Consider the following 26,679-nt stretch of genomic DNA (forward strand, 5'->3'; position numbering starts at 1 on the left):
CACATTGAGTCACACAGTTCTATTATAGATAATGACTTCCCTGCTGTGTTATTATTTCTTTTCATTTTGCAGCTAGTCCACATTTAGCCACACTTGGTGATGAATTTCTTCTCTCCTCCTGGTCATATAAAGCTGAAACATGCAGGGTGCCATTTCTGCTCTAAAAAAATCATCCTTGCTCAAGAGACTAATAGTCAGGTTCCTAAACTTGGAAATTTGCCACTTTGTGCATCAGTGTTTTCATTGTTCAATAAGGCTTCACTTGAATTTCTCGCACCTTTTAGCTGTCTCTAAGTCAAAAGGCCCATGACTGCTCGGGTCTTTATTAGGGCTGTGGAAAGTGGACTGGCTTGAGATGGCCCCCGATGTTTTGCTGGCTGCCTGGGAAAGGCCCAAAATCAAAAGCTGCCACTCACACGACATGGAGACCAACTACGCTAGAATTGCTGCGATCTCTGTCATAAATCTGGCAACGGATTAACAATGCTGTAAACACTGCAAGCCGCAGAATGCTGGGGATGAAAACAAGTTCTTTCAAATTGTCACAGTGCTCTATTTTGGTATGCTCTCTGAATGGTTTTGGAGCACTCTTTGGTGAAGCTGGCTCACAAACACTTCAAGCTGAAACTTCCTGGAAACAAATCAACAAATGGACTTTCTTGGGTAGCATCTGCTCAGATGGAACCAATTCAGTCAAAGATGGAAAGAAATGACTAGGCTAATAAGAGTTAGCTGATTATGGTACAAATGATTAAAGCAGCTGACCCAACCATCCAAGAAAAGCTGTCTTATGTCACAAATACATTGCCCTATTAATGTATTCACAGTCTTTAAACGTTTTAACATTTTGTCAAGCTGCAACCACATATTGCAGTGTTTTGCATTCAACCATCTCTATGCTGAAACCAGTAAACAAAGTCCAGTACAAGCAATTGCAATTCATTTTCTCTGTGCAGGTCTCAGAGGGATCTTCAAATTAGGAAAATAAACCACATTGTGAAAACCAAAGCACACACAAGAGATCAGGGCAAGATAAGGTTCCAAAACATTTTACAAGCTTTCCGAAATCGTATTCCATCATTTGAATATGGAAAGTGTATGCTGCAACAAGAAAAACTCCCAAATAACTCAAGGAGAGCATCACCAAGAAAAGAAGTTAAGAAACCCACGGCATGTATGGAGATTGTACAGAGCTGTACACCTAAGATGAGAAAATCTTTTGACAGCAATAAAAAAGTGAATACAAATAAACTTCACACTTTTTTTAGATTTTTATTTTAAAAATGTATATTTTGGCAAAAAAAAGGTGAAAAAGTTCAACTCTTTGAATACTTTTGCCAGATACTGTAATTTAACAGGCCTCCAGAAAAAAAAATATATATATATATATAGGCTATATAGATTGATTTTGCATTATGCGCTAAAGAAAACTGAAAAATAATTATGCTCAAAATATTTGTTCGCCTCCTGTCATAAAGAACACCCACCTACGTGAAAAAAAATCCCTTCTCCATCCTTAATAAAAAGGCAATCAGATCCATCCCCGTGTCCATTATGTTTCCATTCTCCGCATGAATTCAGCCAGCAGGCAAAGGAGGCTGTTGCACTTATTGTCATTGACAAACTGTTGAAGCCAGGAGCTTACGCGGGATTTAATTGACTGTTGATTGTTAAATAAATGCCTCTTAAAATATTAGGGCAAAGCGTTTGAAAACTAAAAAAAAAAAAAAGGAAAGGTCGAAAGTTGTTGAACAGGCGCGCAGGATACACGCACACACACGCACACACACACACGCAAGCGCTCCCTTGTGAACACATGTCTGAGGAGAGCGTGAATGGAGAAACTGCACCTGCAAAGAAAGAGACAAGTAACTCGCAGCAACTTTTTTTTTTTCGTCCCGAAGACAGCTCAAGTTGTCCCGCAAGCATTTGTTATTCCAGCAACGTGAAAGGTGGAAGCAGACAGACTTTGACCCAACAGAGAAGGAGGAGAGGAGCTAGCAAACCAGGTCCCATTGATAGAGCGTATTGGTTGCAGTTCTGATCATATTTACTCCACCTGTCCTGTGGGGGAAAAAAAAATCACTACAAAAACTCCATAAACATATTCCTGCTTTGGGGAAAAAAAAAAAAAAAAAAGCAGCAGTGTTGTCTGAGCACTGAGGAGGGTCCAGTTCACGGGGGAAACCCTTTTGACTCGAAATAAGAGAAGGCTGTGTTGGGTATATATAAAAAAAAAGAAGGAAAAAAAAAGAAAAAAGGGGAGGAGGATGGCAGGAAAGAAAGTGGTGGTGGTGCCAGACGCAGCGGCAGTAAGAAGCGTACGTACGTGCTTTATCTTAGCGGCTGAGTGTGACGTGATATTGCAGCCTTGCTTCGAGAGCTCTGCAAGCACCAAGCAAAAGCGCGTCTATTTCTCTTTGTGTTATAACTCACAAGTCAAGCCAAACATCTCACATCCACCCACCAAAAGGATCTTTTCTTTATTTTTCCCCTCTACTCATCTTTTTATTTTTTCCAAAACGAGTGGAGAAACGCGACTTGGGAGAGGAAAAAAAAAAAAATAGAGAGACGATTTAATTTATAGTAACACACTAAAGAATTCGCTCGCTTCTTCTCATCACTCCAAGAATTTCTTCTTTCCTTCTCCTTTTTTTTCCTGTCTTCTCTCTCTCTCTCTCTCTCTTGGTATTTCTCTCTTCTGCTCGGTGGCTGTCGTGCGTTTGTTGCGCTCCGGTTTTGATGGGAAAAAGCCAGCAGAAGAAGAGGAAGAGGACAGGGAGGATATGAGCGGGCAGAGCGGAGTGTAACGCATTTTATTTCCATCCACTGAACCATCTTGTTGCGCCGGACTTCTATTGTCGGGAATGGGGAGTATTGATTCACCGAAGGGCTGCAGAATTTATTTATAAGGATGTGGCCAGTGTTGGGAAAATAGCCATAGCTTCCGCAGTGTAAGGTAAGATATTGTTTTAATTGTAACAATGATTACGATTGTTAGGGATGAGGGGATTTTCCCGTGTCATGTCTCTGATAAAAGTTGTTACATATTTGCCCCGTCAATATTCAACACGACGAACGTTTATCCGCTCGCATTAGTCTGGGGTGCTTAACAGATGATTTTTTTTTAAAAAAAGAAGAGCTAATCTCCCCCTTAAGAGACAAAAAAAATCACTTTAAAGTGCTGCGGTATGAGATGTAGCCCCTACGTGCCTTTTTATTCACATGTACTGTTAAGACAAAATTGCTCCAGGAAGCCTGGGCAGTAAAACCGGGACTCTCTTGACGAGCGATTTTCTCATCTCCGGAATACTGATTTTTTTTTGTTGTTGTTTTTTTTGTTGTTTTTGTGAATGCCTTGCATTGCCACAAATCTTGCGGGAGGGCTGTGGGATCATATGGGTTTACATATCGCAGCAAAAGCTGATCTAACTCTGCACAGCTTCCGCAAATCCTTACATGACACATATTATGCCAGTCTGCTCGTACGGAGAGCCTCTCCTGGGAAGTATCAGTCAGATAGTGAGACTCCGAGAGCCGGACTAAAAACCTCAACAGTCCGCCACACCCTCCTGCTGTTTTTTCATGTTTTGTTCCCCCCCATCATCATCATCATCATCATCATCCTAAAAGAAGTTGGGAGACGCAAATGTATTTATTCTCTGAAAAACTGCAATCTGCAGCCTACTTTGGGATTTTTCACGCCTACACTCACATACACACGTGCGCGCGCACACGGGGGGTACACACGGTTTGAGAATCGCGCACACGCATGCACATTCTGCTGTGACACTGCTCACAGCTGCATTGCCTGTAGGATTAAAGCAATCAGGACATCGCATTGCATTCTCTCCCTCTCCCCTCTCATGGGCCTGCGTTCATGCAACACTCGCGCACGCGCCAACACACACGCTCAAACCCACTCAAATACTGGCTCTTTATCAAATTACATTATCAAATATGCCAAGCTCTGAATTCGAGAGCAGGTTCGTGCGTGTTTCTGAAAGCGCGTAGAAAGAAAGAGAGATAAAAAAAAAAAAGAAAAAAAAAACAATGGTCATGCATGAGGATGCATTAAAGACATATTGGCTTATTCATGTTTTTTTTTTATGAAATTCAACCTCCTCTCATTATCTGATTGTCCAGCCTATAGTCAAATGAATACAGTTTGACTTTAAAGATCCTGGTTACTGCATTAAAAAAAAAAAACAAAAAAAAAACAAAACCGTCGCATACTAAAACTCGTGAGGACCTCCATGCCAATATTCGCAGTTTGTGTTTGATCAATATGCCATTCTAAACAGCTATATTCGAATATCTCCTGAGACGGTGCCAATCCAAATATGACCCAATTAATAATGTCTAAATGACTCACATTATTGCGCCCACCTCCCTCAAAAATAAATAAATATAAAAAAAAACACAAAAGCTGCCACAAGGTGGCAATGTTTGCACAAAGTATAGTGGAAAAAGGAGACAGGATGAGGGGGTTGCAAAAGACATGCTGCTGAGGTTAATGTGTCTTTTTTCACCCTCTCCATGGAAGGACTTGGCGAGAACTATGTGAAGCATGTCAATTAGACTTGACAGAAATCATCCATAATGTGTCTGTGCTCTGATTTAATATTCTTTTTGCATGATGTTCTTCATCTTTCCCTGCAGGCCAAATGACATAGGATGAAGGCTGTTCGAAACCTGTTGATTTATATATTTTCCACCTATCTTCTGGTTATGTTTGGATTAACTGGTGCCCAAGATTATTGGTGTTCCACTCTGGTCAAGGGGGTCATTTATGGATCATACTCGGTGTCTGAAATGTTTCCCAAGAACTACACAAACTGTACATGGACGCTGGAGAACCCAGACCCAACCAAATACAGCATCTACCTTAAACTATACAAGCGAGACTTGAGCTGCTCCGAGTACTCTTTGCTTGCTTATCAGTTTGATCACTACTCACACGAGAAGATAAACGAGTTGCTCAAAGTGAACGCATCCATTGTATATCTCTGTGATTCAAAGAATAATTACATATTTTTGCTGTACGACAAAAATTTTGCTCAGCTGCGGAGAGTTTTTCCTTACGATTACAATGGATTGACGCCGCAGAAGCTGGATGAGGAGGAGCAGTCTATCCTGGAGTTCTTAGTATTGAATAAGGCGAGCCCTAGCCAGTTTGGGTGTCAAGTGCTTTGTACGTGGCTGGAAAACTGCCTGAAAGCAGAGAAAGGGACAGTGGAGGCATGTGGGATCGTGTACACCAAATGCACATGTCCTCAGCATTTAGGCGATGGAGAATCAGAGAGCATGCTCATGCTCAATAATGTGGTTTTACCTTTAAACCCACAAACGGAGGGTTGCTTGTCACCTCAGCTACATGTCGGTCAAATCTGCAATCTGAGTGCAGAAGTAAGACGGCCTCCTAAAGAAGGTGAGTATCCACTTATCTTATTTGTTTTGCTCAACTAGTAGAAGATGTAATGCACTCTACTCTCTGCATAGATAAGATAGTAAACATGTCAATGAAATGTGCACGTCTGTCACTCCTTCCTCTGCCCTAAATGCATGTTTGAACTATGATGGCCCATGAAACAAAGAGCACACATAGATATATGGACTGCAGTTGACTTAGAAATGTGTCAATCGCAGATTCAAAGCTGACAGGGGAGTTGGGTGTAGCAAAGACCACGCTTGCACAAAGCAGACCACCTAAAAGGATTCTTTCATTTGGTCAGACTAAATTAAAAACGCATTGCAGTGAATTTAAAATGGATGTGTTTTTTTTCTTTTGTTTTTTATTTTTTTGTGCACATCAGCACAAAGCTAAAATGGCTGCAAATCCAAAGATACTCTGTGTTTGTTTATACATTTATGTCACAGTCATCCTTACAACAATTGACAATACTAATCTGGACACATTTTTCTTTATTATTTGGCATTCAAGCCACTGGAAAAGAATGGGATCATTGATGCAGCAGTGTCAAATTACATTGTCCAAGTTAGGACCTAAAACTTCGGTGCTTCGTCTTAAATTCTAAAAGCTGTAGTTCTTATCAAAAGTATTCATACCCCTTGAGTTGTTGAATATTTTCTAAAAACCTTAACATAATGGATTTTTTTGTGAACATTATTCAAAATTGTATAGTGAAAGGAAAAGAATATATTTATTTTTGCAAAAATGTTTTAAAATTGAAATCCAATAGAACTGAATTGCCTTGAAAAAGGAAAAAAAACACCCAATATCTCAAGCTCCCAGGATCTCAGGGACCATTATGTAAAAAATCCTGAAAATGATTATCAAACATGGCCGTCCACCTACACTGACAAACACACAAGAGGTTCATGATAACTGTGGTGGAGCTGCAGAGATCCACAACTCAGGTGGAAGTATCTGTTAGACAGTCCACAAATGTATCCCTTATGAAAGAGTGGTTAGATTGTTAAATTATAAAAATAAATTCATATGAATTAAATTTTCTGATATTTACAAGCTATGTACAGGAAACGGCAAACATTGTGTAGCGAGTCTCCTGTGGTCAGATTAGAGAATTAATCTTTTTGGCCTATGAAATATACTGTGTGGCTGAAAACTAACACTTTAAACTTACCACCTCCACCATGAAGCATAGTGGCAGCATGATGCTGTGGAGATGCTTTTCTCCTACATGAACATGGAAGTTGGTCAGAGTTGATAGATGGAAATAAATATAGGACATTCAGAAAACCTGTGAGATACTAGAAAAGACTTGAGACTGTGGTTACCGTTTTGGCAGGATGATGGCACTATTGTTAATCACCAGAGATTCAGTGTAATTGTTGAGTTCAAAAGATTATTTAGTTCAATAGTGTAGAACAAAATCATTCTGAGATTCTATACTAAGATGCTCAGATCTATGGTAGTTCACAGGCCGGTCATTTTTCACAAACACACTATGTCCAACATGAGTACATTTGAAATGTTCTGCAATAAAAGTGGTCAACAATTTTAGATGTGCAAGATGTTGCAGCTGTAATCGCAGTTAAATGTAGTGATTATACGTATGCCACACATTTAGTTTTTATAGGAAAATGTAAAATTGTGTATTCTTTCCCTGCCACTTTACAATTATAAGGTATTTTGTGGTAATCTATCGCATACAATCCCAATAAACTACATTTACTTTTATAGTTGTTACAGTTGAACATGTGAAAAACACAACGGGGTATTGATACTTTTACAAGACACTGTAATCAACAATGTCTGAATAAAACCGTTACAGTTTTAGAGGTGTTCAGCAGGTATGTTGCCCATTTGGTGTTGCCATAGAGCAATGCAACGTCTTTTTTTGTGTTTGTTGGAAATCAGCAATAATTTATGCAGTGGAATGCTTACTGGAGAAAATGTCACAATAATGGTACCTGTTTGCTGTTGAAATTCACACGTTCACCTGATATGCACACATCCCCACACATTCACACATTAATGAGTTGTCATGATAAGAATCGTTTTTAGTTTATTAATTAGGTTTGCACACTTAGAAAAGGGCGTTTTTCAAGGTATTAGATATGTGTTGTTTTCTTTCTGGAAAGTTGTTTTCAGACACATGAATGGTTATGTTTTATCAGAAATATGTAAAAAAAAAAGAAAAAAAAGAAGTAAGATAAAAACCTCACACAGTTTAGTTTGTGGCATACTTCAGGAAAGCTACTTTCACTGAATCTTTAATTGATATGAGTTACAACAACATAAAAAAAAGCATTTTTGAATTGTAATTGAGTTGAATTGAATTTCCCACTAGACACAAAGGATGAACACAGAGCTGATGACAATAAATTAACTTTCATGATTTTGGCAGAAACTTTTTGCTAGCAGAAACATGATATTCTGAAGTAAAACAAGCAGCATCCTGAAAAACAGGTGGCAGTTCTCTTATCCAGGCAAATAGCAGAATGTGTATTGCAGTTGTTAAGCAGTTTGGTCAACTCCCCCACGGGAGTTGCTAAAAGCACTAAAATCTGTAGGAAATGTTTGAATTGTGTAATTTCTGTTTTTTTAAAGATAACTTTTACACAGTAATACTATTATGAGTCATTCTCTAAATAATGTAACAAGTATGGATGACAAAACCACTTTAAGTGCAATTCGACAACCACTTCAGTCCCTTAAGCAATAATGCATGTAGTATCTGATGTAAATTACTATTAAAATTCAGCCTGCGGTCAAGTAACAAGTGCAGTGAAAGCGAGTATGATTCAGCTTTGCATTACTTTTTTTTTTTCCATTACTGTATGATGTAGTGACAGACATATTACCAGAAAGCATTATTATTACTTTCATGGGAAAAAAAAGTATTTGCTGCTTCAAAATAACATTTCACATATTTTTTCTGTTCGCATGTTAATAACAGCTTAAGAGTACAGCTTATTTTTTTTTTTTTCTCCTCTCAGAAGATTTTCTACGAGCTTCTATTTATAGAGTTGGTTGATGGGAGGTTTTAATAAATCCTTTTTCATCTGGATAACCGGGAGATCACCACTGGGTTTAAAAGAGCACTGTGCTTCCTGTGGCATCGTAGTGACAGAGTGGGTGTTGCTGATGAAGAGCAAAGCATTACAAACAGCCGACAAGAGCTCCATTTGATAAAGATCGCATGTCTTTGATCTTCTCAGTTCCTGGTAGGCCATTGCTTTTGGAGCACATCAAAGAAAAGCCAGGCTGGAGGTTGTATACTCAAGCTATTGGAACCTCAATGCCCCAGCGGTGCTCCACGTTGACGAAGTATAGCACTTAAAGGTTAAAGCTCTTACCTAGTTAAGGTGATTAGGCAGACAAAAAGACAGACCTCATTTCTTGATATTGTATCACTTTCAAAAGCCAAACCCGGCAAAACAGAATCCAGATGTGCCACTTTGATGACTCATACATTCTGTGTTATTTTTAATCACACGTTCCCCTTTCATGAATAAAAAAGTTGTAAACGGAGGCACAGTGGCACTCACAGCATGGCAGATTAAAATTCTCCTTCTCTTTTTTTTTTTTTTTTTGTCCTGGGTGTTCTCTGTTTGTGTGGGTTTTTCCTCCCACGTCCCTCACAATCAAAATCAAGCAGGCTGATGAGTCTTAGCTCCTGCAAAGTGAATGATGGTGTTCTTCTTCCTCTTCTTCCTTTTGCTTTGAAATCCAATTAATGCTCGGATTAGCTCAAGCTAGTGTGACTGAATTTTGGAGCATGGGAGGTAATTGCTGGTTTAAGCAGAGGCAAGCTTTAGAGTGTTTTACAGATTTCCACTTTTAACATAAATTTAAGGTGAGAGTAGGCAGACGTTCAGTAGCCAAACTCTTTGGTACCCATGAGTTGGCATGAAATTCTCATAGCATTATAACCTTAAATAAAAATTTGTTAGCTCTATATTTTAAGGACATTTGCATAAAAAGATAGTGTTACAGTGTCATTCAAAAGAGAAAAGCCAGAACTACTGCTATTAAAATAAATATTGATTACTGATTATTTGAAGTTATAGTATCGCTAGTAACAGCATATAGTTTCTTGTATTTTGCGCTTTCTAGATCAACTCTGGAGAATAAAATGGTTAAGTATTAGCAATGTAATTCACAAAAATTGGAGTTTGGTGCAGTCACAGTTCGGTATGTATTTGCTACATTTAAATCAGGAGGAATGAAGAACGTTGCTTTCTTTATTTGACATTAAACGAAGATTGTTTACGTTTTCTGGCAATAATGTAGCACAATCTGAGTGTGTTTCCAAAGTGAAGACTCAAATTGTCTTTGGGCAGACCGGGTAGGAGTTGAGTCTGCACTTTAGCTTATTTTACTTTATACCTGTGATGTGTACGTTATGCTTAATGTCGTCTCAAGTGAGCAATTACATTCCAGGTATAGTCAGTTGCATCCGTTCGCTGTTAAACCTTGCTGACAAAAATCTTTGGTTCGGTCAACCTTTCTTTCTCCATTGTCTCTATAGCTGACTAAGACTCCATAGTTTTCCTGTATAGAAGATTTCAGTGCTTGTTGGAATGCTTCAAACTCTGATTTGGTGCCTCTTTTAAAAGTTGTGATGTAGATGTTTCTTCTCCACGTGTAAGAGTTTAAAGTAATTCTATAATGTGTGCTGAACTGAAAGGCCTACACCAAGACGTTTGGCACGAGTAAAACTTACCTACTGGGGTAGCTTTCCTTAAGATGGCCACCCTGACTTTGCTGACTGTAGTTTAAAAAAATGCTATGTTCATAAGACTGATGAAGTGGTGCTTCTTTAGTTCACACGCTAGTCTTATTTTTATTTTATTTATTAATTATTATTATTATTATTATTTTGTTTGTTTGTTTTTGGAAATATTTCCAAATAGATTAATGGCAATCTGATACTTTCTTTTTTTCAATCTCATTAAATGGACTTTAACCTAAAGAAGTGTCCAGGAATGATTGTGTTTTTCATTTTACCATGAAATATCTCAGCATCAGTAACCAGTTCATGCTTATACTTTGTAGACTCTGGCTGCTGGGGGAAAAAAAAGAACAATCTCTAGCATTATTTTGTCAAGTGATTTTGTCATATCTTCACAGAAAACTAGAACTATAAGTTCCCAGTTTTCAAGGACCAGAGAGAAGAAAGGCTCTCTATGGGCCTCTGTCTTAGAGAAATGTCCTCCGAAGTTCCCCCCCAAAGACAATACAGCAACATGAAAACCTGAAAAAAATTCTCGTTCCTGAAATTAGAGTCACGTTAAAACTATATTTTCTGCATGACTGATTTAAAGTAAAACAGCTAAGCAACTTATTTTACCCAAACATTGAACTCTGAAATAACTGCATCTGCATCCACTGTATCCCAACCTTATAACTCCATGAGGAGATTGAATTAAAAGATAACGTGAAATGAAGTTAAATAAGTATGGGTTCCATGGATTTGAAAAAAATAAGAATAAAGAAAAAGGTCCAAATGATTAATGAATAATGTAATGAATTATTACAATAAAGTGCATGATCTAACGTTTCATCCGGCGTCTCTAAGAAATAAGTCAGCTATTATAGAAACAAAAGAAAGAAGGAGTTTTCACCAAGTGAAACTGCCAAGATTCTCAAAAGAAGCTTTTTCATTACAACAGCTTCTTACGACACAGACAATATGCAGTGTGGAAAATGACAAAAGGATTTATTAGCAAATTAAAGGTGTATGAAGCGTTATGATGCACCGTCACCCGCCAAAGTCCTGAGCACTGCAGCAGCTTAGCCTGGCTGCTGCATATAGTGAGGGCCTTTATTCACTTTGGATCTCTGTCAAGTCACTCAGTAGTCACACTGCATTATACTCACTCCCATTGTTCAGTACACTTGGAGGCCATTTTAGTTCCAATTCAGTGAAGGCAAGCGCTCAGATCAACAGCATAGAATCTGTTTTGTCTTATACAGGCATTATCTGTCATTAGTTACAGTAGGCATCTCAAATAGCCCGTGTCCCATTTGCCTCAGAAATCCCTCCTTTTTAAGGTTTCCTGAGCCCTCAGCAGATATTTTTCCCATGTTGAGTTGTTGGATTTTTAGGTTTAGTATCTTTAGCTTGTACAAGGAGCTGAGTTCACTATTCAAACATATGTATACAACTGTTCCTGCAGCATACATGATACATACAGTTCAGAAAATGTCAAGTATCAAAACCAGAAACAATGAGCTAAATTGTTACTCTATATTTTATATAGAGCATTAAAATGTATAAGTAGTTCTCAGGGTCTGGTACAAATCTATAAAATACATATTTCATGAAAGATAGAATCTGTAAACTAATAAACCATCATCCTTGAACATTTCGCTACAATGGTGCTTTTTTATGTTTTTCAATTACACTAAAGTTAAGTCCACAATTATTCACACCCTGGCAGACTTAGATGTACTATATTGTACTTTAACCAATAGGTTTGTGGAAATGAAACAGACATATTTAAAAAGATAGTAAAACAACATAAAAAGAGGAACAGATAGAATGTAAAAAAATATATATTTATCCTCTTGCCATCATTGGAAAAAACATATTAGCATTGCAGCACTCAAAGACATTGTAATTGCTGACCAGTTTGTGTATGTTTCCACTGGCATTTTGACGTTTCTTTAGTGATGGGCTCCAAATAATTGAGGTTAAAAGCCTCCACACTTAATTATTTAGTAATTAAAATTAGTGTAATGAAAGTCTGCAAGTCTGAGTTTGATAAGTGAGGACACGATTTGCAGCAGCGGTTACATATCTGGAGGACTTCTTCCTAAAAATAGGGGTGGCAAAAATCGCACTTGCTGCACAAACTTTTACAGCACGTAGTCTTCAGATTCAGTTATGTCATATTACCCTTTCCTCTTTCTCTAAACAAAACATTTTGTTTCTCTCTACTTCAAAGGGCGATGAGTTTTCTATGCTGTTGCTGGATTAGCACACCCTCCTCCCAATGATTACTGCTTCAATTGAATTGATTTCTAAATCATTTTCCGTAAACTAAAACACGCTCTTTACATTTAGTTCAGTTCTGACCCTTGTTTGGGCCAGATGGCTGATAAAATATGAGAGAGATTATTGACCAAACCAAAATAGATCTCCGTGAGACGTCATTCAGCATTGAGACCATCTAGGTGACCTCTTTCTTAATATTTGTTGAGGCAACATAACCACAGTTCATTACAGCACATTATAGAAAATATTTTTTTTAGGTGTGACAATAACCTTGGCAGTTGGAGAATGATGCACATTTGGTTCAAAACACATTTCATACTTGATAAATCAGTTTTAACCCCCNCCACCCCTGCCACCCAATAAACAAAGGTACAAAATGGAAAGGAAGTGAAATGACCAACACTCTAGTTTTACACATTTACAGAATAATAAAGCACTTACTGGAACAAAACAACTCTGGGAAAAGATTACTTGCATTGAAAACTGTTGTGAAAGGCAATGCTGCCTTTGGCGTGTGTTTCTTTTTTTTATTAAAAAAGAAAAAAAAATATCAATAGACAGCTTTTGATAAACAGAAAGCAGATGTGTTTTTGATTTTTGATGAAAATGCCATTCCTTGCAGATTCATTTGATTGCCTCACCTGTGTACAGTAGCACCTATAAACAGATGTTGCATACTGAATGTGCCAACTGCAGCATAGAGGTAGAAATGTTGACCGAAGGCTTCAGGAATATTCACTGCTAGTGAAATAGTCTATTGGTAAAGTCTGTGTGTATCTTCATGCACCAAACATGCAGTCTGCAAAAATGTTAACTCTTGTGCTGAGAAAGATGTGATGAAAAGTACTCATCATGAGTCACTTTAGAAGGGTTTAATAACTAGATTACCTTGGCTGTGAAGATCAGAAAATCGTATACAGATTCAAAGAAATATTTTGAGAAAAACAGGGAAAAAAACAAAATCAAGGGAAACATTCCTCAGACTTATCATAGACAGGTTATTCTCTTACTCGCATTGCCATACTTGTCATAGACCCTAGAACCCATGAAGCAAATAAAAAAACAATATCTATAATATGCAGTCAAAAACATGCCCGACATCTGATCTCTTAACACCGAAGCTACTGAAGGAGGCCATGTGTTTGTTTGAGAAAATAAATTCTGTGTTGTGCTCACAACAGCATGAACCGACTTGAAATATGAGAGGAATGCTTCGAGATGAACAAGTTGGAAACGACTGTTTAACAGTATTTGGCTTTTAAAAGGCAATAACCATTTGGAGTGGTGTGGATTCACATGATATCTGAAATGCAAAAGTTTTCAGCAATAAATAGGGGAATTGAAGATCAGAATATTTAAAATACACAAAATACCTATTTGCGGAAAAATCTTTGTAAATCATTCTTAAGTTGCACAAAATGAAAGAAAGAAAAAAATATCAAGAAGTAACTGAACCATAAGCAAAGGCAAGGTCAGAGCATAGTAGCAAGACTTTAGCAGGTGTTGTTAGTAGCTTATAAACAGTCCATGTAGTTAACTCGGCTGCTTCCAGTTCTTGTGAGGGTTTTTATGTTTCCAGTTTCTGTGCATGTGTATCAGATGGTTACATTGTAGATGCTTGTATATTCGGTAAGGATGTCTGCAGGTCTACAGATGTGTATATTCGAAAATGCTCAGGATTTGGTTCTGCACGATGTCGTGATTTTAGCATTTGCTTGCATTTGAGAATATTCTACCTTCTGTCTACCTGCCACAGACTGCAGCACAAATCCAAAAGATTATTGTTCCACTTCTTTAACTACACAGTCAGAGCAGTTGATTTTATAAACTTCTACTTTCTTCTTTTTTTCTTTTTATCAAAACAGATCTTTGGTCAAAACGGCTGAAAAGTTCTTTATTAACTTAACTCAACTCACAAGACTCTTTTTGTACCAGCCAGTATTTGAAGGTTGCGCTGTGAAGTTCTGAGTATAAATTATGAGATGAGGATGAAGATAAGGTTCTCTTCAGATGATTCTTTCATGAAAGCCCTATTTATATGTGTGTGTGTGGGGGTGTGTGTGTGTACGGGCGCGTGTGGGGGTGAATGTGTGTGTGTGCGGCTTAGTAGATCAAGGCACAAACCTCAAAAGTCATTTGAGTTTACTGAAGATCTTCTGCTTTTAAGCAGGGGCTTTAATTTCCCTCTCTAGCCATACGTAGTTCTTGGAAAGTTTGCTCGGCTTTTCAAAACTCAATATTTTCTGTTTTATTACCATGTGTTGAGGACCTTTCAAACACAAGACGAAGATATATGAATTACGTTCTGATCTTAACAATTTTTTTTGATTACATGTGAAAATGAATTATTTGAAATTTTATAGTGCTTAACTGCTCTATAATGTCCCTCTCAAAACAAAAACAAACAAAAAAATAGCCTAAATAAGGTAGTTTAAGTCTGAGTCACTGACAAACATTTCCAGGTGCGTAAGCCTCTTGAGATTCCAAAGTGTGTGCTTTATACTGTGTGGAAAATTCAACACATTATTGTGTTGATGTGTTATCTACCACAATGTTAGGAAAGGGCTTTTAGTTACCTGTAAAATCTAACTTCTTAGATTTTAAAGTTGTAGAATTCAGTTTATTTCAATGAAATTTTGTGTGACAAAGTAGTTAACAGTAACAAAGTGGAGGGGAAATGGCACAACATTCACAATATTCACAGTATAACAGTGGATCTGCATTCATCCCTCTAGTTTGACTGTGTTAGATAACATGAGGCATTTATGTGTTACCTAATTAGAAAGTGGACTCCATTTGTGTCTCATTTAATTTCAATATAAGCACACTTCTCCTGTAAAGGCCTGAGAGATTTGTAAGGGATCATTTGTGAGCAAATAGCATCATAAAAACAAAGGAATACAAGAGATTAGTCATAAAGAAAATTGTGAATATTGACAATCTGTCAGTTACCAGATTTTGAGATGGATCGAATATGGTGTCCAAGTCTGGGATGATGCTCAGATGATGTCATGGGAATATTCTTTTAATTGGGTTAGTAATATCACAATTGTGAATTGTAACCTGTCAAAATGACAGCTGACCTTCAGATTTTTCCGTAATTCAAAAAACCAAAACTGGTCGACTCATCAAAATATTTGGTTAATGTGACACCTAGAAAAGAATGCTTTACTTTAGCCGAGACAGGAGAGTTGGTGAAAGCTAGTTAGAAAATGTAATAAATCAAGACAAGCAGTTCTGGAAGAGCTTGTAGATGCTGCAAACTCTCAGAGACTGGCAACTTCAGTCAGGACAACGACCCTAAACATACCATCAGAGACTAAATGGTATTATTCATATGTGTTAGAAGAACCCAAAGTCAAACCTCAGTTTCTAAATAAGCAAAATGTTCCAGACAAAATCCCAATTTTTTTTCCAAGCCAACATTGTCACATTTTTATATAGTAAAAGAATCAGTATTTCAAATGCAGCTTCCTATTTTAGTTACCATCCATCACAAGTCATTAAATACCAAAGCAAAATTCTTAAATTTACCCAAACAGGTTCAAACTTGATCAAACTCATATTTTAATCGATATGTCTGTTTTTCTTTCTCAGCGCTCTGTCATAGAGATAATAACAAGTCTCTCTTTTTACCTTTATTATCTACCACAAACAATAAACATCATGAGTAATGGTAGTTTCCCATAATATTACAGTAGGATTTGTAACCAGAGTAATGGCTTATGTAATGGATTCAGTCCTGTGATGTGAGGGTGCAACGCCTTTTATTCCTAAAACTGTGGCGATTACCCAGTAAAATCAAACATGAGCCATAAGTGAATGTGCAAGTCAGATTTATTAGTGTTTGCATTAAACTCATATGCATCTTTTGTGTTATGAATCATGACTAGATTTGGGTACCTGTATGTATCCACAGGTTTATCAGACATGCTTTGAAGTTTTTGTTTAGCTCTTCTAACTGTGCTTGTTAAGAAAAAAGGTGAACAAAACCAAAGTCATAGGCATCGACATCACTGATTTGTGATGTGAAAATGCTGAAAATAAGCCTGGCTTAGCCAGAATTGCTCATGAAGAGGTTAGAAAAGCAATTACTTTATCTTTTTTTTTCACAGTATAGGCAAATTCTGTCACATTGCTTTGCAGATCAAATTCTTCTTCTACTATTACTGCCCTGATGACTACATGGATGATATTTTTTTTCCATATTTTGTATTTGTATGCATTAGAGATGGACTGGTCAGAATTATGTGGCCAATTTATGGTTCTTTGGTTTTTGAAAAGCATTGCTAGGTCAATACAGACTGTAGCTGAGTTCAACTTTACTTAAAAGTTATAGAATTGGAAGATCTTGGAACAACTTTGAAAATATATTTTATTGCCCTCTTGTTGTGATCAGTCTTTACTTGTTCGCTTTAACGCCACCTGTTGCATCATATGTTAATTATTAGCTTATCTAACATTAGAAAAGCATAAGTAGTACGTAAATATTCTGGAGAACGCACAATATCACTTTAACTGAGATTTCCAAGAGGCTATCAGCATTCCCAAAATCAGCATGAAAGGAGGGAGATTAAATAGATGCAAAGATAAAACAGTAACTTTGCTGTACTCTGTTCAGCCTTCCTCATATCTGTTGGAGATTTTGCGTTCTCCTGCAGCCTGCATAAATAACACACATTTTGACATGTCAAGAAAACAAATTTCTTTCAAATAATTCCAAACATTGTTGTACTTCCTGTGACTTCACTTATGCTGAACAGAGCTATTAGGTTTGATTAATGTCAGCATTCAAACCAGAGTGTTGTCATTGTTAATCAAGTCAATCAGGGATGATTAGAAGTTGATCTGAGTTCTTACTATATCTTTTGTAATCCATATTCAACGACACTGCTTTGCCACCACTACAATAAACTCTTATTGACCTTATGATGACCTTATGAGACCTTATGATTCAGAGGAGCATAAAAACCCATCTCACATTAAAAAGATTTTTCTGTTCTCATAAATGTGACAAATAATGCATCCCTGTAAGTGAAGATGACCTGCCCATCTTATAATTTTGCTGGTTGTTTATTATCATCATATGCATAATTCAGTGCAACAATTTCTTGTTTCTTGCCTTAACAACAAAAACTCTCTTAGGATTGCCCAGAAGAGAAGAGTCATCTTGATTTTATTGCCTGCAGTCAGCACTTGGTGTGAAATGAAGGTTTTATATTTTTGCTAAACAGCAAAAATATGCAATTCAGCTGACTTGTAAGAAGGAATTTATACAACAGTTGTGATTCTCACATGACAAATTATTTTACAATGCCAATTTGTTCCAAGCGCTATTCCTGCTCTGACGAAAACATGACCAAGATCCATGTGAGTGCACTGCAGCAATGCCCCACAGCCTTGATGGGAGGGCAAGACATAGGACGATATTGTTCGGATAAACACACCCAAATATCATCTCCATCTTTTCTTCATAAAAAAAAAAATATAATAACAATGTTCACTTTTATGGGGAGAAGCTTAGTGCAGGATAGTTTATCAAGGTCTTGTTGTGTGGAGCTAGAGATTTCAATGTGAATTATGCTCAGCTTTCAACAGTCTAAGATGCATGGTGTCTGCAATTCAGCACAGTTAGTTTTGGTCTGTCACTGGATGGCTATTTCAGCCCACAGAGGAGAAGCATTTGCATAAACATCCACCCACAAAATCTGGCAAATGAGTCTGTCACTCAAAAACACTGTCTGTGTGGTAAAGTGGAGGCAAAAATCTTTCTTTTCTTTTTTTTTTATCTCAAGGGGTCTCTAGCTGCTCTAACAGGCAGTCTGTTTGCAGGGTATGGCAAGTGTCCTCATGTAGCTGTAATGGATGCTGCCTTTAAACTTAGAGGGTATGCTGTGATCTAGGGCAGCATACATAATCATCCCAAGTACTAATAGCATGCAGCCTATGTGGCTCCAGGTAAATAATGTAACATCTGTTTGACCCAAAGTACTTGCACCCTCTGTTTGAGGCATTTAGTCTGGAGTTGAATTTTATGAGGAAAAAATGATAATTTTATCTCAGGTCCACATTTTTACCTCCGGTGATTCCACTAATATGTAAATTCATACCTATTTGTCAAGATGAGGAAGGCCAATTAATTTTGCACCTGTCTACACACGGCACAATATTTTGTCCGGTTGTCCTTCTGTATACACAAACCAAGCTTGTTTCTTGTTGCTTGCGTGAAGGTAATTCATGTACGTACTCCTAGAAAACACAAAAAATTGCATGGAATGTAATTACAAAACAAATCAAAATCCATAGGTGAACAACAATTAAGCAAACAAGAAGATTAGCTGAAACAATTATTTTAAGATGGAGGTTTTTGGCAATATGGACTTTGTCAAGGAAAGAGTGAATTATGTTTAGCAAATACTGAACATAAACTAGAAAGGGCTTCCAAAAATCAGCAACTGCATGAATAAATAAACTTCATGAATAAATAAATATCATTACACAAAGAATATTGTTTTTTTTTTAGATTATCTACATGCATATTTGTTTATTTCATGTCTGACTGACTTTAAAAGATTATTGTATTTTTTGTTGTTATTGTTTTGCTTTCACAAAAAAGCTGGTTAAACACAGGCTATGATTAAATGCAGAGCAGAAGGGTGTTTGCTCTCTAACATTATGCTTACATTCAATCACAATTATTTGTAATTTTAGACATTTCTTGAGGTCTGCCTTGCAAATTGCAGCAGTTGTGCTAGACAGATGTATGGTGGGATAATTCAGTAACAAAACTATTTCTAACCAAGACAGGTTACACACACTTGCATTGCCTGTATGTTTCACTCTGCTGTTTAGCTCCACTGTCTTTAAAGTAGGACTGTTATGTAACGCAATATGAGACATAGAAATTATCACTGTGCAACTTTCTTGTGCCAGATTGCACACAGCTTCTGTACTTTTCAAAAGAAAAGCTGTAAATCTCTGTGTAGCCTTTTGCTAATTAAAATCAGAAAATCTTCCGTTAGAGTCAACAGAATGATATTTTGAGATATTTTGATTTCAGCAATTGCAGCTGGGTTTTAGCATTCAAAGCTTCCTTTGCAACGATGATGGGGGGGTTCACTTATTTTTAAAGATCCAGCTCTTTTGGTTTGGTCCTGCAGAGGTGCCTGTTCATTTAATGTCATTTGCAGTCCTTTTTATACTATGCATTAAAAGACTTAATATACTTTCAAAATGTCATACTTTTTTAGATCAAGTATGATTGATTTGTGTGTTGAGCAATTATTATTATTGCAAAATAATTGCAATTAAGCAATTATTTTTTTCTAGTGTTACATAAAGAGCACACAGGTTTGTTTTTGATTCTGCCTGGATGAATATTTTTACTTTACAAATTTTGTACTCAGCATTTTGTACTCTCCAATATCACTTAGATAAAGCCAAGTGCGTCTTCACTTTCTTCTAACACTTATACCATTCTATCTGGCTCATTTTCTGTGCCAATTGTACCACTACACCAGTCTCCTACCCTTCAGTCTTTTGCATAGTGGTAATGACTCTGGCCTGTCTTTGCATGAGATTGGCTGCATGATGTGCCAGTCAAAATAAAATCCTGTCCTTGCCTGCATGGATTCTCAAGAGAGAGGAGTAGGCTAACTGAAGAACAGGGACGTCTTGTTTGTTACAAACCAGTAGGTCTCTAAGCCGGCTTGTCTGTGAACAACTCATCACTGCTTTGAGACTTTTTGCTAATGGATACTAGGTTCATGAGAAAACAAATAGGACTTTTTAGCAATATTCTTTGGGTATCTAACAATAGACTTTTTTCTTTCAACAAATCAAGGAAATGTTGCATAAAACACAAACTACAATTTAAAGAATCAGTGTTTAAAATATTAGTCAGTTTGGTGTGGATCTTCTACCTTTCCAGTTTTAAATTGGTTATTATGCCAAAAACATTACAAATGCAGCTCGTTTATGTTTTTAAATGCAATAAATGTTCATAAAATATTTTTTGAATTTTAGATTTAAGATGATCATATTAAAAAATTGTGAACAAAAAACTGTTTAGTACAGATAAGAAACTCATAATAAGATTTCAACTCTAGGATTTTTAGCAACCAATGGTTAGCCTGCACTATTCTCATGGGGCTTGTAGATTGTACATATTTTATCTGTCGCTGTTTAGTTTGTCCAATGTGTTGCCAAAATTTTACCACATTTAATTCTTCAATAGGCTCAAGCAGCCCAACAGGACACAACAGTTTAAAAGCAGTTTTCTTTATTATTTCAAAATAATAGCCTCAAACATATATAGGATTTTTTTTTTTACAGAAAATAGTAAAAGCATAAACCATAAACATGGTTAAAACATAAACGCTGACAACAGCTGCCAAGTGCTTTGTGGAATACCCTTCAGTTTGATGGGAAACATTTAGACATTTTTACAGGCAAAGCTCTCAACCATCTTTTTCTGGGTGACTGGGGTTCAGTGGTAGACTAGTTGTCTTACAATCGAAAGGTCGTAGGTTCTACTCCAGTTTCCTTCTTTCACAAACCAATGTGCCACCAGGCAAGCCACTCTGTGCCAATCTGTGTGGGAAGAAAGGAGGGCAAAATATCAACTCTGCAACATACATTTTTGTTTTTGTCAAGACTTAAGAGCTTTGTGTTGCTACATGCTGTATGTATTATTTGCTTTTGTACTTTAATAATTTTAGTGTCAAAGGGTAAATTCATTTGACTTTAATACATACAAACTCATCTGTAAAGCATCTTAAGCAAATTGTGAAAGCTTGATTTTTGGTAGCTGGGGTGTTGAAAAGAAGAAAAACTCCATTAGTCCCAGACTTCCTCATAACATAATCAAACTATTCACATAAAAAAAAGAAAAACATAAAAAACAATCCAAAAGTCCTGTGTGTAGGAAGGGAGGGCATCTAGTAGTGCAATTTTCACACAATTGAGTACGCCCACCTGATTTCCAAACTTCATGGACTTCATAAAATATAAAAAAAGGCTCGTAATTACAGTGCAGTGCAATATGTTCCAGTGGATGGAAGGTGCTCTGGGTTCATAATGTTGACATTTTAAGGGAAAGTTTATAGATTGTACAACATAAACTAGGCATGTAAAATGTGATTTATTTGAACAGATTCATCACAAAGCAGCGTGGGAAGGTTCTCAATTCACTACTCTTGTTTAAAGTTATCCTTAGTCTAGGGTGATTCAAGAACAACTTATTAATAGTTTCTTAATCATGAGCCGGCTAAAAATCCGTTGTTTCCCAGGAACAGTGAGTACCCAGAGTGTGGTGTACGATTCCTGTGAAATGTGACCAAGAGTGAATATCTCGACAAAAAACCTGTGACTCATCATGTCATAATTTTTTTTTTTTTTGTTAGTTTACATGTTTTACAGCTCATCGTTAACCTGCTGAAACAAATAACCAGTGCTTATCTGTACAGACATATTTTTTCATGACAATACTGCTCTAACATACTGAAATAAACTATGTAATCTTTAGTGTTTTGTCTCTTAACTTACTTAAATTCATGCTTATGCAATATTAGTCAAATCAGTGTTAAATCTCTAACTACAAAAGGAAATAATCCAAAAAATAAGTTTCTACATAATATCAAAAACTTAGACATAGTCTTACCTTTGTTTGTCAAAACAAGGACCTGACCCTTTAACACGTCCCCCGTGGACAGTTCACAGCTGAGGGTGTCTTTGTGGAAGAGCTTTAGAACTCACCACTATCAAAAGAGTGGCAACTTTTAAAAGAGAAGGTTGGAGCCAAGTACATTTTAGAGGTATCCTCTGCAGAATAAAGCATGCTTGTAGTTTTGAGAGCGCTGGCTTTTATTCACTCTGTTACACCTCACAGTTGGTAGCCGACAGGACAGCATAGTTTCCTGCAGCAAGTCCCGGGGGTCTGTGGAGACAGAAGGTGCTGTTGTAATTGCAAAAATTTCTTTTTTTTTCTGATTTCAAAGTGGCTTTGTTTGTCAGACTTCTAGAAGAGTCTCAGTGTATGGCACGTTTGGCCCAAGAAATACCAATAGTATCTTTGATAAACAAAAAATATTCATAATATTCATTTTACATATGTATAGGTCTCATTTCCCACTTGAGGTTGTACATGGGATTACTTTGGTTTCCTTCCATTTTGTGTTTTTTTTTTTTTACCTTTGGCATTGCTTCTTTGCACTGACTCGCACAACAATTTCCATTTTTTTTTAAATTTCTCAGTTCCTCGTCATGACTCCTCTCCTTGAATTCTTGTCCCTTCCACCAGAAGAGATGAGGACAGACAGAAAGAGAGAGCAACAGAACAAGGATGTAGGCTAGAGAGAACCAGCACTTATTATTTATCAGACATCCTATCTTGACAGCCATCATGCTAAACCAATCAATTTGAAATGGTGTGACAAAGCCGCATCATATGTCCATTGTTTTCTTATAACACACAGTCAGATTTAATTATGCTCTTAAGATAAGCACAAACTAAGCTTTTCATAAAACATGTTTATTTCTTGTGAAATTTGTACTGTTAAGATGAACGTCTCATGCCCTCTTCAGACCAAGCAGATTTCAAAAGGACTTTTGGCAAACAATGAGTTGCCGCTTCTTCTCTTGTACTCTTCAGAAAAAGTCTCCTTGATCTTCACTCATCTATTTTGTTTTTTAGATTTGAAACACCCCACAGAATATTTTTGTGAACTCACTTTTTTCAGCTCTAAGCACGGGAGGACAAAAGAGGAGAAAGGAGAGAGGCACAAATGACTCAGATGAGATGTGGTCTAGTCGACCCAGTGTTGGCTGCTTTATTTTCACAGAAACCAGCAATTCAGTCCTTAAAAAGCTGAAAACAAACTGGTTGGTTGTTAAAAAAAAGAACACCATCAATTATTTTAAGGAGATATTGCAATTCTTGAGTTAACAGCATAAAAAGACATAATATTTGCAGCTAGGTGATGTTGAAAACATTGTTATTAGGCATTAGAAAATCCCTGCGCTTACTACTAGTACATGAAAAAAATGAGAAAATAGATTATTTTTGCACATTATCCCCTCCTATTCACAGCAAGGTCTTTCAAATAAGTTACACAGTATTTATCTGCATGTAAAGCTTTTGTTTCATGCACATTTGTTTTTATTCCTTATTCCTCTTTATGTTTTTAGACCCCAATCATCTATCTAATATCTGACTGAATATTTTGGTTTTAGTAGTGAATGCCCTTCACAGAGACAAGTTAATAAGTTAATTCTGTCAAGACTTATAACTGAAAAAAATGTTATAGCACAATCAATGCTACCTTCAGTTGATATAAACAATGCTGTATATATAAAAACACATTTTGATATATAAAAATGTATATCAAAATTTTAAATACCTTAAAAGAAATTTGTCAGTTTTCCTTCAGCACATCATTACAACGCTTCTCTGTGCTGTCCATTGATGCTGTTTGCAACCACTCTTAGGAGCACTGGAGTTTTTTTAATAGTACTTTGTTGTAGTTTGTGCATCTGCTGATCCATGTTATATTGTTTGAACATTCAAAAATATAAAAAAATTTTTAAAGCTTGCCCAGAATCTGTAGACAAGCGTTGCGTTATCATAAATAATCACTGTGTTTTGTACAAGTTAGTGTTGTCATTGTGTTGATAGTAAGGTACAAAAGTACATTTCTATTTTGTATTTGCTGTGTCACAGAAAGCTGTCTACTGCCTCACTGAGGGGGATCCATATAAAAAATGGCTGCTATGGTAATTCAGTGTTCACTTGTGTAATCTGTTTAGTCTTTGATTCGGTGCATTCAAAGACACCTTTGTTTCCAAAGGAAACATTAATAGACCGTTTTTACGTGTGAAGCACTTTTACAAGCCTTTGATTTTGTCCCTTTGAAAAACAAATCCATGAAAAGAGGTCATGTGACACACAGCTGCTGTGTGTGCATGCGTGTGTTTGTGTGACTATTTTACAAAGCTAATGAGTATAAAGCAAATGACACTAAAGTAATGATGAGGAGAATAATCACAATTCTATTCCATTCTCCTCTCTGAGCTTGTGATTAAAATTTGCCAGTATAAATAAAATAAAATCTTGAACCCCTTCATCATATTAACTTTCAACATGTAATTCTTTTTATTATGTACCCATTGATAATGACAAAACATTAATACAGTTGTGCTACCTCTGAAGCTGCCTAGAAATTCATTATTTGAATTTATTTTAACTTTCCCCATAATCACAGAACATGAAAAACAAGAGAAAGAATTAATGAAAATTTAAATTACCTTATTTCTTTGCAAGTTTTTGTATGTATTCATGCTGCCCTTGTAAGTATAGGTCATGGCATAAATCTTCTGCAGTGTCTCAGAGTCACTTCTGAATTCAAAAAGAAAAACTAAAAGCCAAATCACATGCACACACATATTGAATGATATTGACTAAAACATTAGCACTATTTTGTCTAAATGGTGTGTCCTTGTGGCTCATTAGGTTCCAATGTGCTCACTCAATATATAAAGAACCACTGCTTTTTGTCTTTTCAAAACTAAACATAAATATACTTTATCCTCTATCTTAATTTCTTTCTGGTTTATTCTAAAATAGAGAGAGCACAAGATTGTCAAGGTAATTTTCACCAAAAATTACAGAGTGCAGTTGCTTGTTGAAGTAAAGACTTTGTACAAAGATACATGTTGCGGAAAGTACTTTCGTCTTTATTAAACACTAGTATTAAATGAATCAAAAATAAACACAGTACCACAGTGCAAGGTAAAGTCTCCTGAAAGGTCAATTGTTGTGAATTAGTGCTATATACTGTAAATAAAGTGAAGTGAATTGCATGTCAGACCATCATCAACATTAAAAATATATGTTAAGTGTCTTTACATTTCACAAAATATGCTTCTTTTTTAAATGTAAAAGTAATTTTCAGGTGTTTATTGAACCATGCATTTTAGATAACTGGCAAATTATCTGTTTCAAAATAGGAGAATGTAAAAGAGAATTTATGATAATGCTGCAATTTGTGCTTTTTCAAGCTTTTGTTTCTGGTCAGAACAAAGAACAAACATAGTTCTATTAATTAGGCCTGCGACATGTTTCACTCATTTTCACAGCTCTGCCTAATATCATCACTAAATCTGACTTACAAAACTTTATGAAACGCATCTTTCAAATGATAAAATAATACCATCAAGCAATCTATCGCTCTGTGTGTAAAGACTCCTTCAAGAACATTGGTATCTATGGAAACCACTGCAAAAATTGATGGTGCATTTATAGTCAGAGGTCTTGTGTTGCGTAGCATCACTAATCGCTGTTCAATTTGAAGGACCCAAACTCTATATGTACATTGACACGTTGCACATAACAAATAGGTTGAGCCTCTTTGTGCCGCAGGGTAACCTTTCAGACAAATGCAGAATTTAAAGATTTGCAGAATAATAAGACCATGAATTAGTATATAATTTGTGTCAGGTAAAGGCAAGGATAACAATGAATAGTGAAACTGTGAATATGCTATAGCTACTGAAATAAAGTGAACGACGCAGACAATATTGTCACGGCCAAACTTATACATATTTTCCATGACACTATGAGTGTTTTGTTTCGTTTTTTAAAATTTTATTACGTTAAAAAAGAGACACTTTTTAGTGCTTCTTTTTTTATTTCTGCAGTGTAAAAATGTTTTTGACTTTTAAACAGAATACAATTCAGTCCCTTTTTTTTGTAAAATCACTACATGACAGGTTTGTGACAAGCATTAACATCCTGAATTATCTCATGAGATGTTGCTTTAATATTTCCATCCAGTCATTTTTTTTCCACAGTGCCAAGTTTTTTTTAGGTGTTCCAGTTCCTTCTGAAACTAAACACAAACACAACAAGATTCTGCCACCTGATACTTCACAGTTGACATTCTGTTGTGCCTTTTTCCTTCAAATATGACAGTGAAAACAGGAGATGTCTCCTAAAATTAAGGTGTTCCCAGAATACATATGGGAACTGCAGTTTGTCTTTTTTATGTTGTGTTTAGAGTAAGCCTTATTCAAGCCCACACTGGTAAAGGACTTGTTTCACTGTGGATGTGACATTTTTGGAAGACATATGTTTGAGGTATTGCAACATTAACTCAAATTTACTGAACTATGAATTATTTAATATATTATAAATCCATTCCATCTTCTACATTGCTTTCCCAAACTGCTTAAAGGCAAATTAATGTTT

The 26,679-nt window shown here is 36.4% G+C and overlaps 1 protein-coding gene across 9 annotated transcripts in view; it reads left to right on the forward strand.

The window, feature by feature from the left end:
- Positions 1-2,160: 2,160 nt before the first annotated feature.
- The window catches only part of adgrb3 (adhesion G protein-coupled receptor B3), a 124,426-nt gene continuing 99,907 nt past the window's right edge, over positions 2,161-26,679 (forward strand). For 2 of the 9 annotated variants that reach the window (XM_008429847.2, XM_008429850.2), the window contains exons 1-2: positions 2,168-2,959; positions 4,663-5,431. In XM_008429847.2, the coding sequence (XP_008428069.1) occupies positions 4,678-5,431 (754 nt within the window). In that variant the 5' untranslated portion in view covers positions 2,168-2,959; positions 4,663-4,677. Of the gene's footprint in view, positions 2,960-4,662; positions 5,432-26,679 lie in introns of all 9 variants that reach the window. The other 7 variants (XM_008429848.2, XM_008429852.2, XM_008429853.2 and 4 more) reach the window with 6 other exon arrangements.

The sequence above is a fragment of the Poecilia reticulata genome, linkage group LG15 (genome assembly GCF_000633615.1).
Source record: "Poecilia reticulata strain Guanapo linkage group LG15, Guppy_female_1.0+MT, whole genome shotgun sequence".
Taxonomy (NCBI): Eukaryota; Metazoa; Chordata; class Actinopteri; order Cyprinodontiformes; family Poeciliidae; genus Poecilia; species Poecilia reticulata.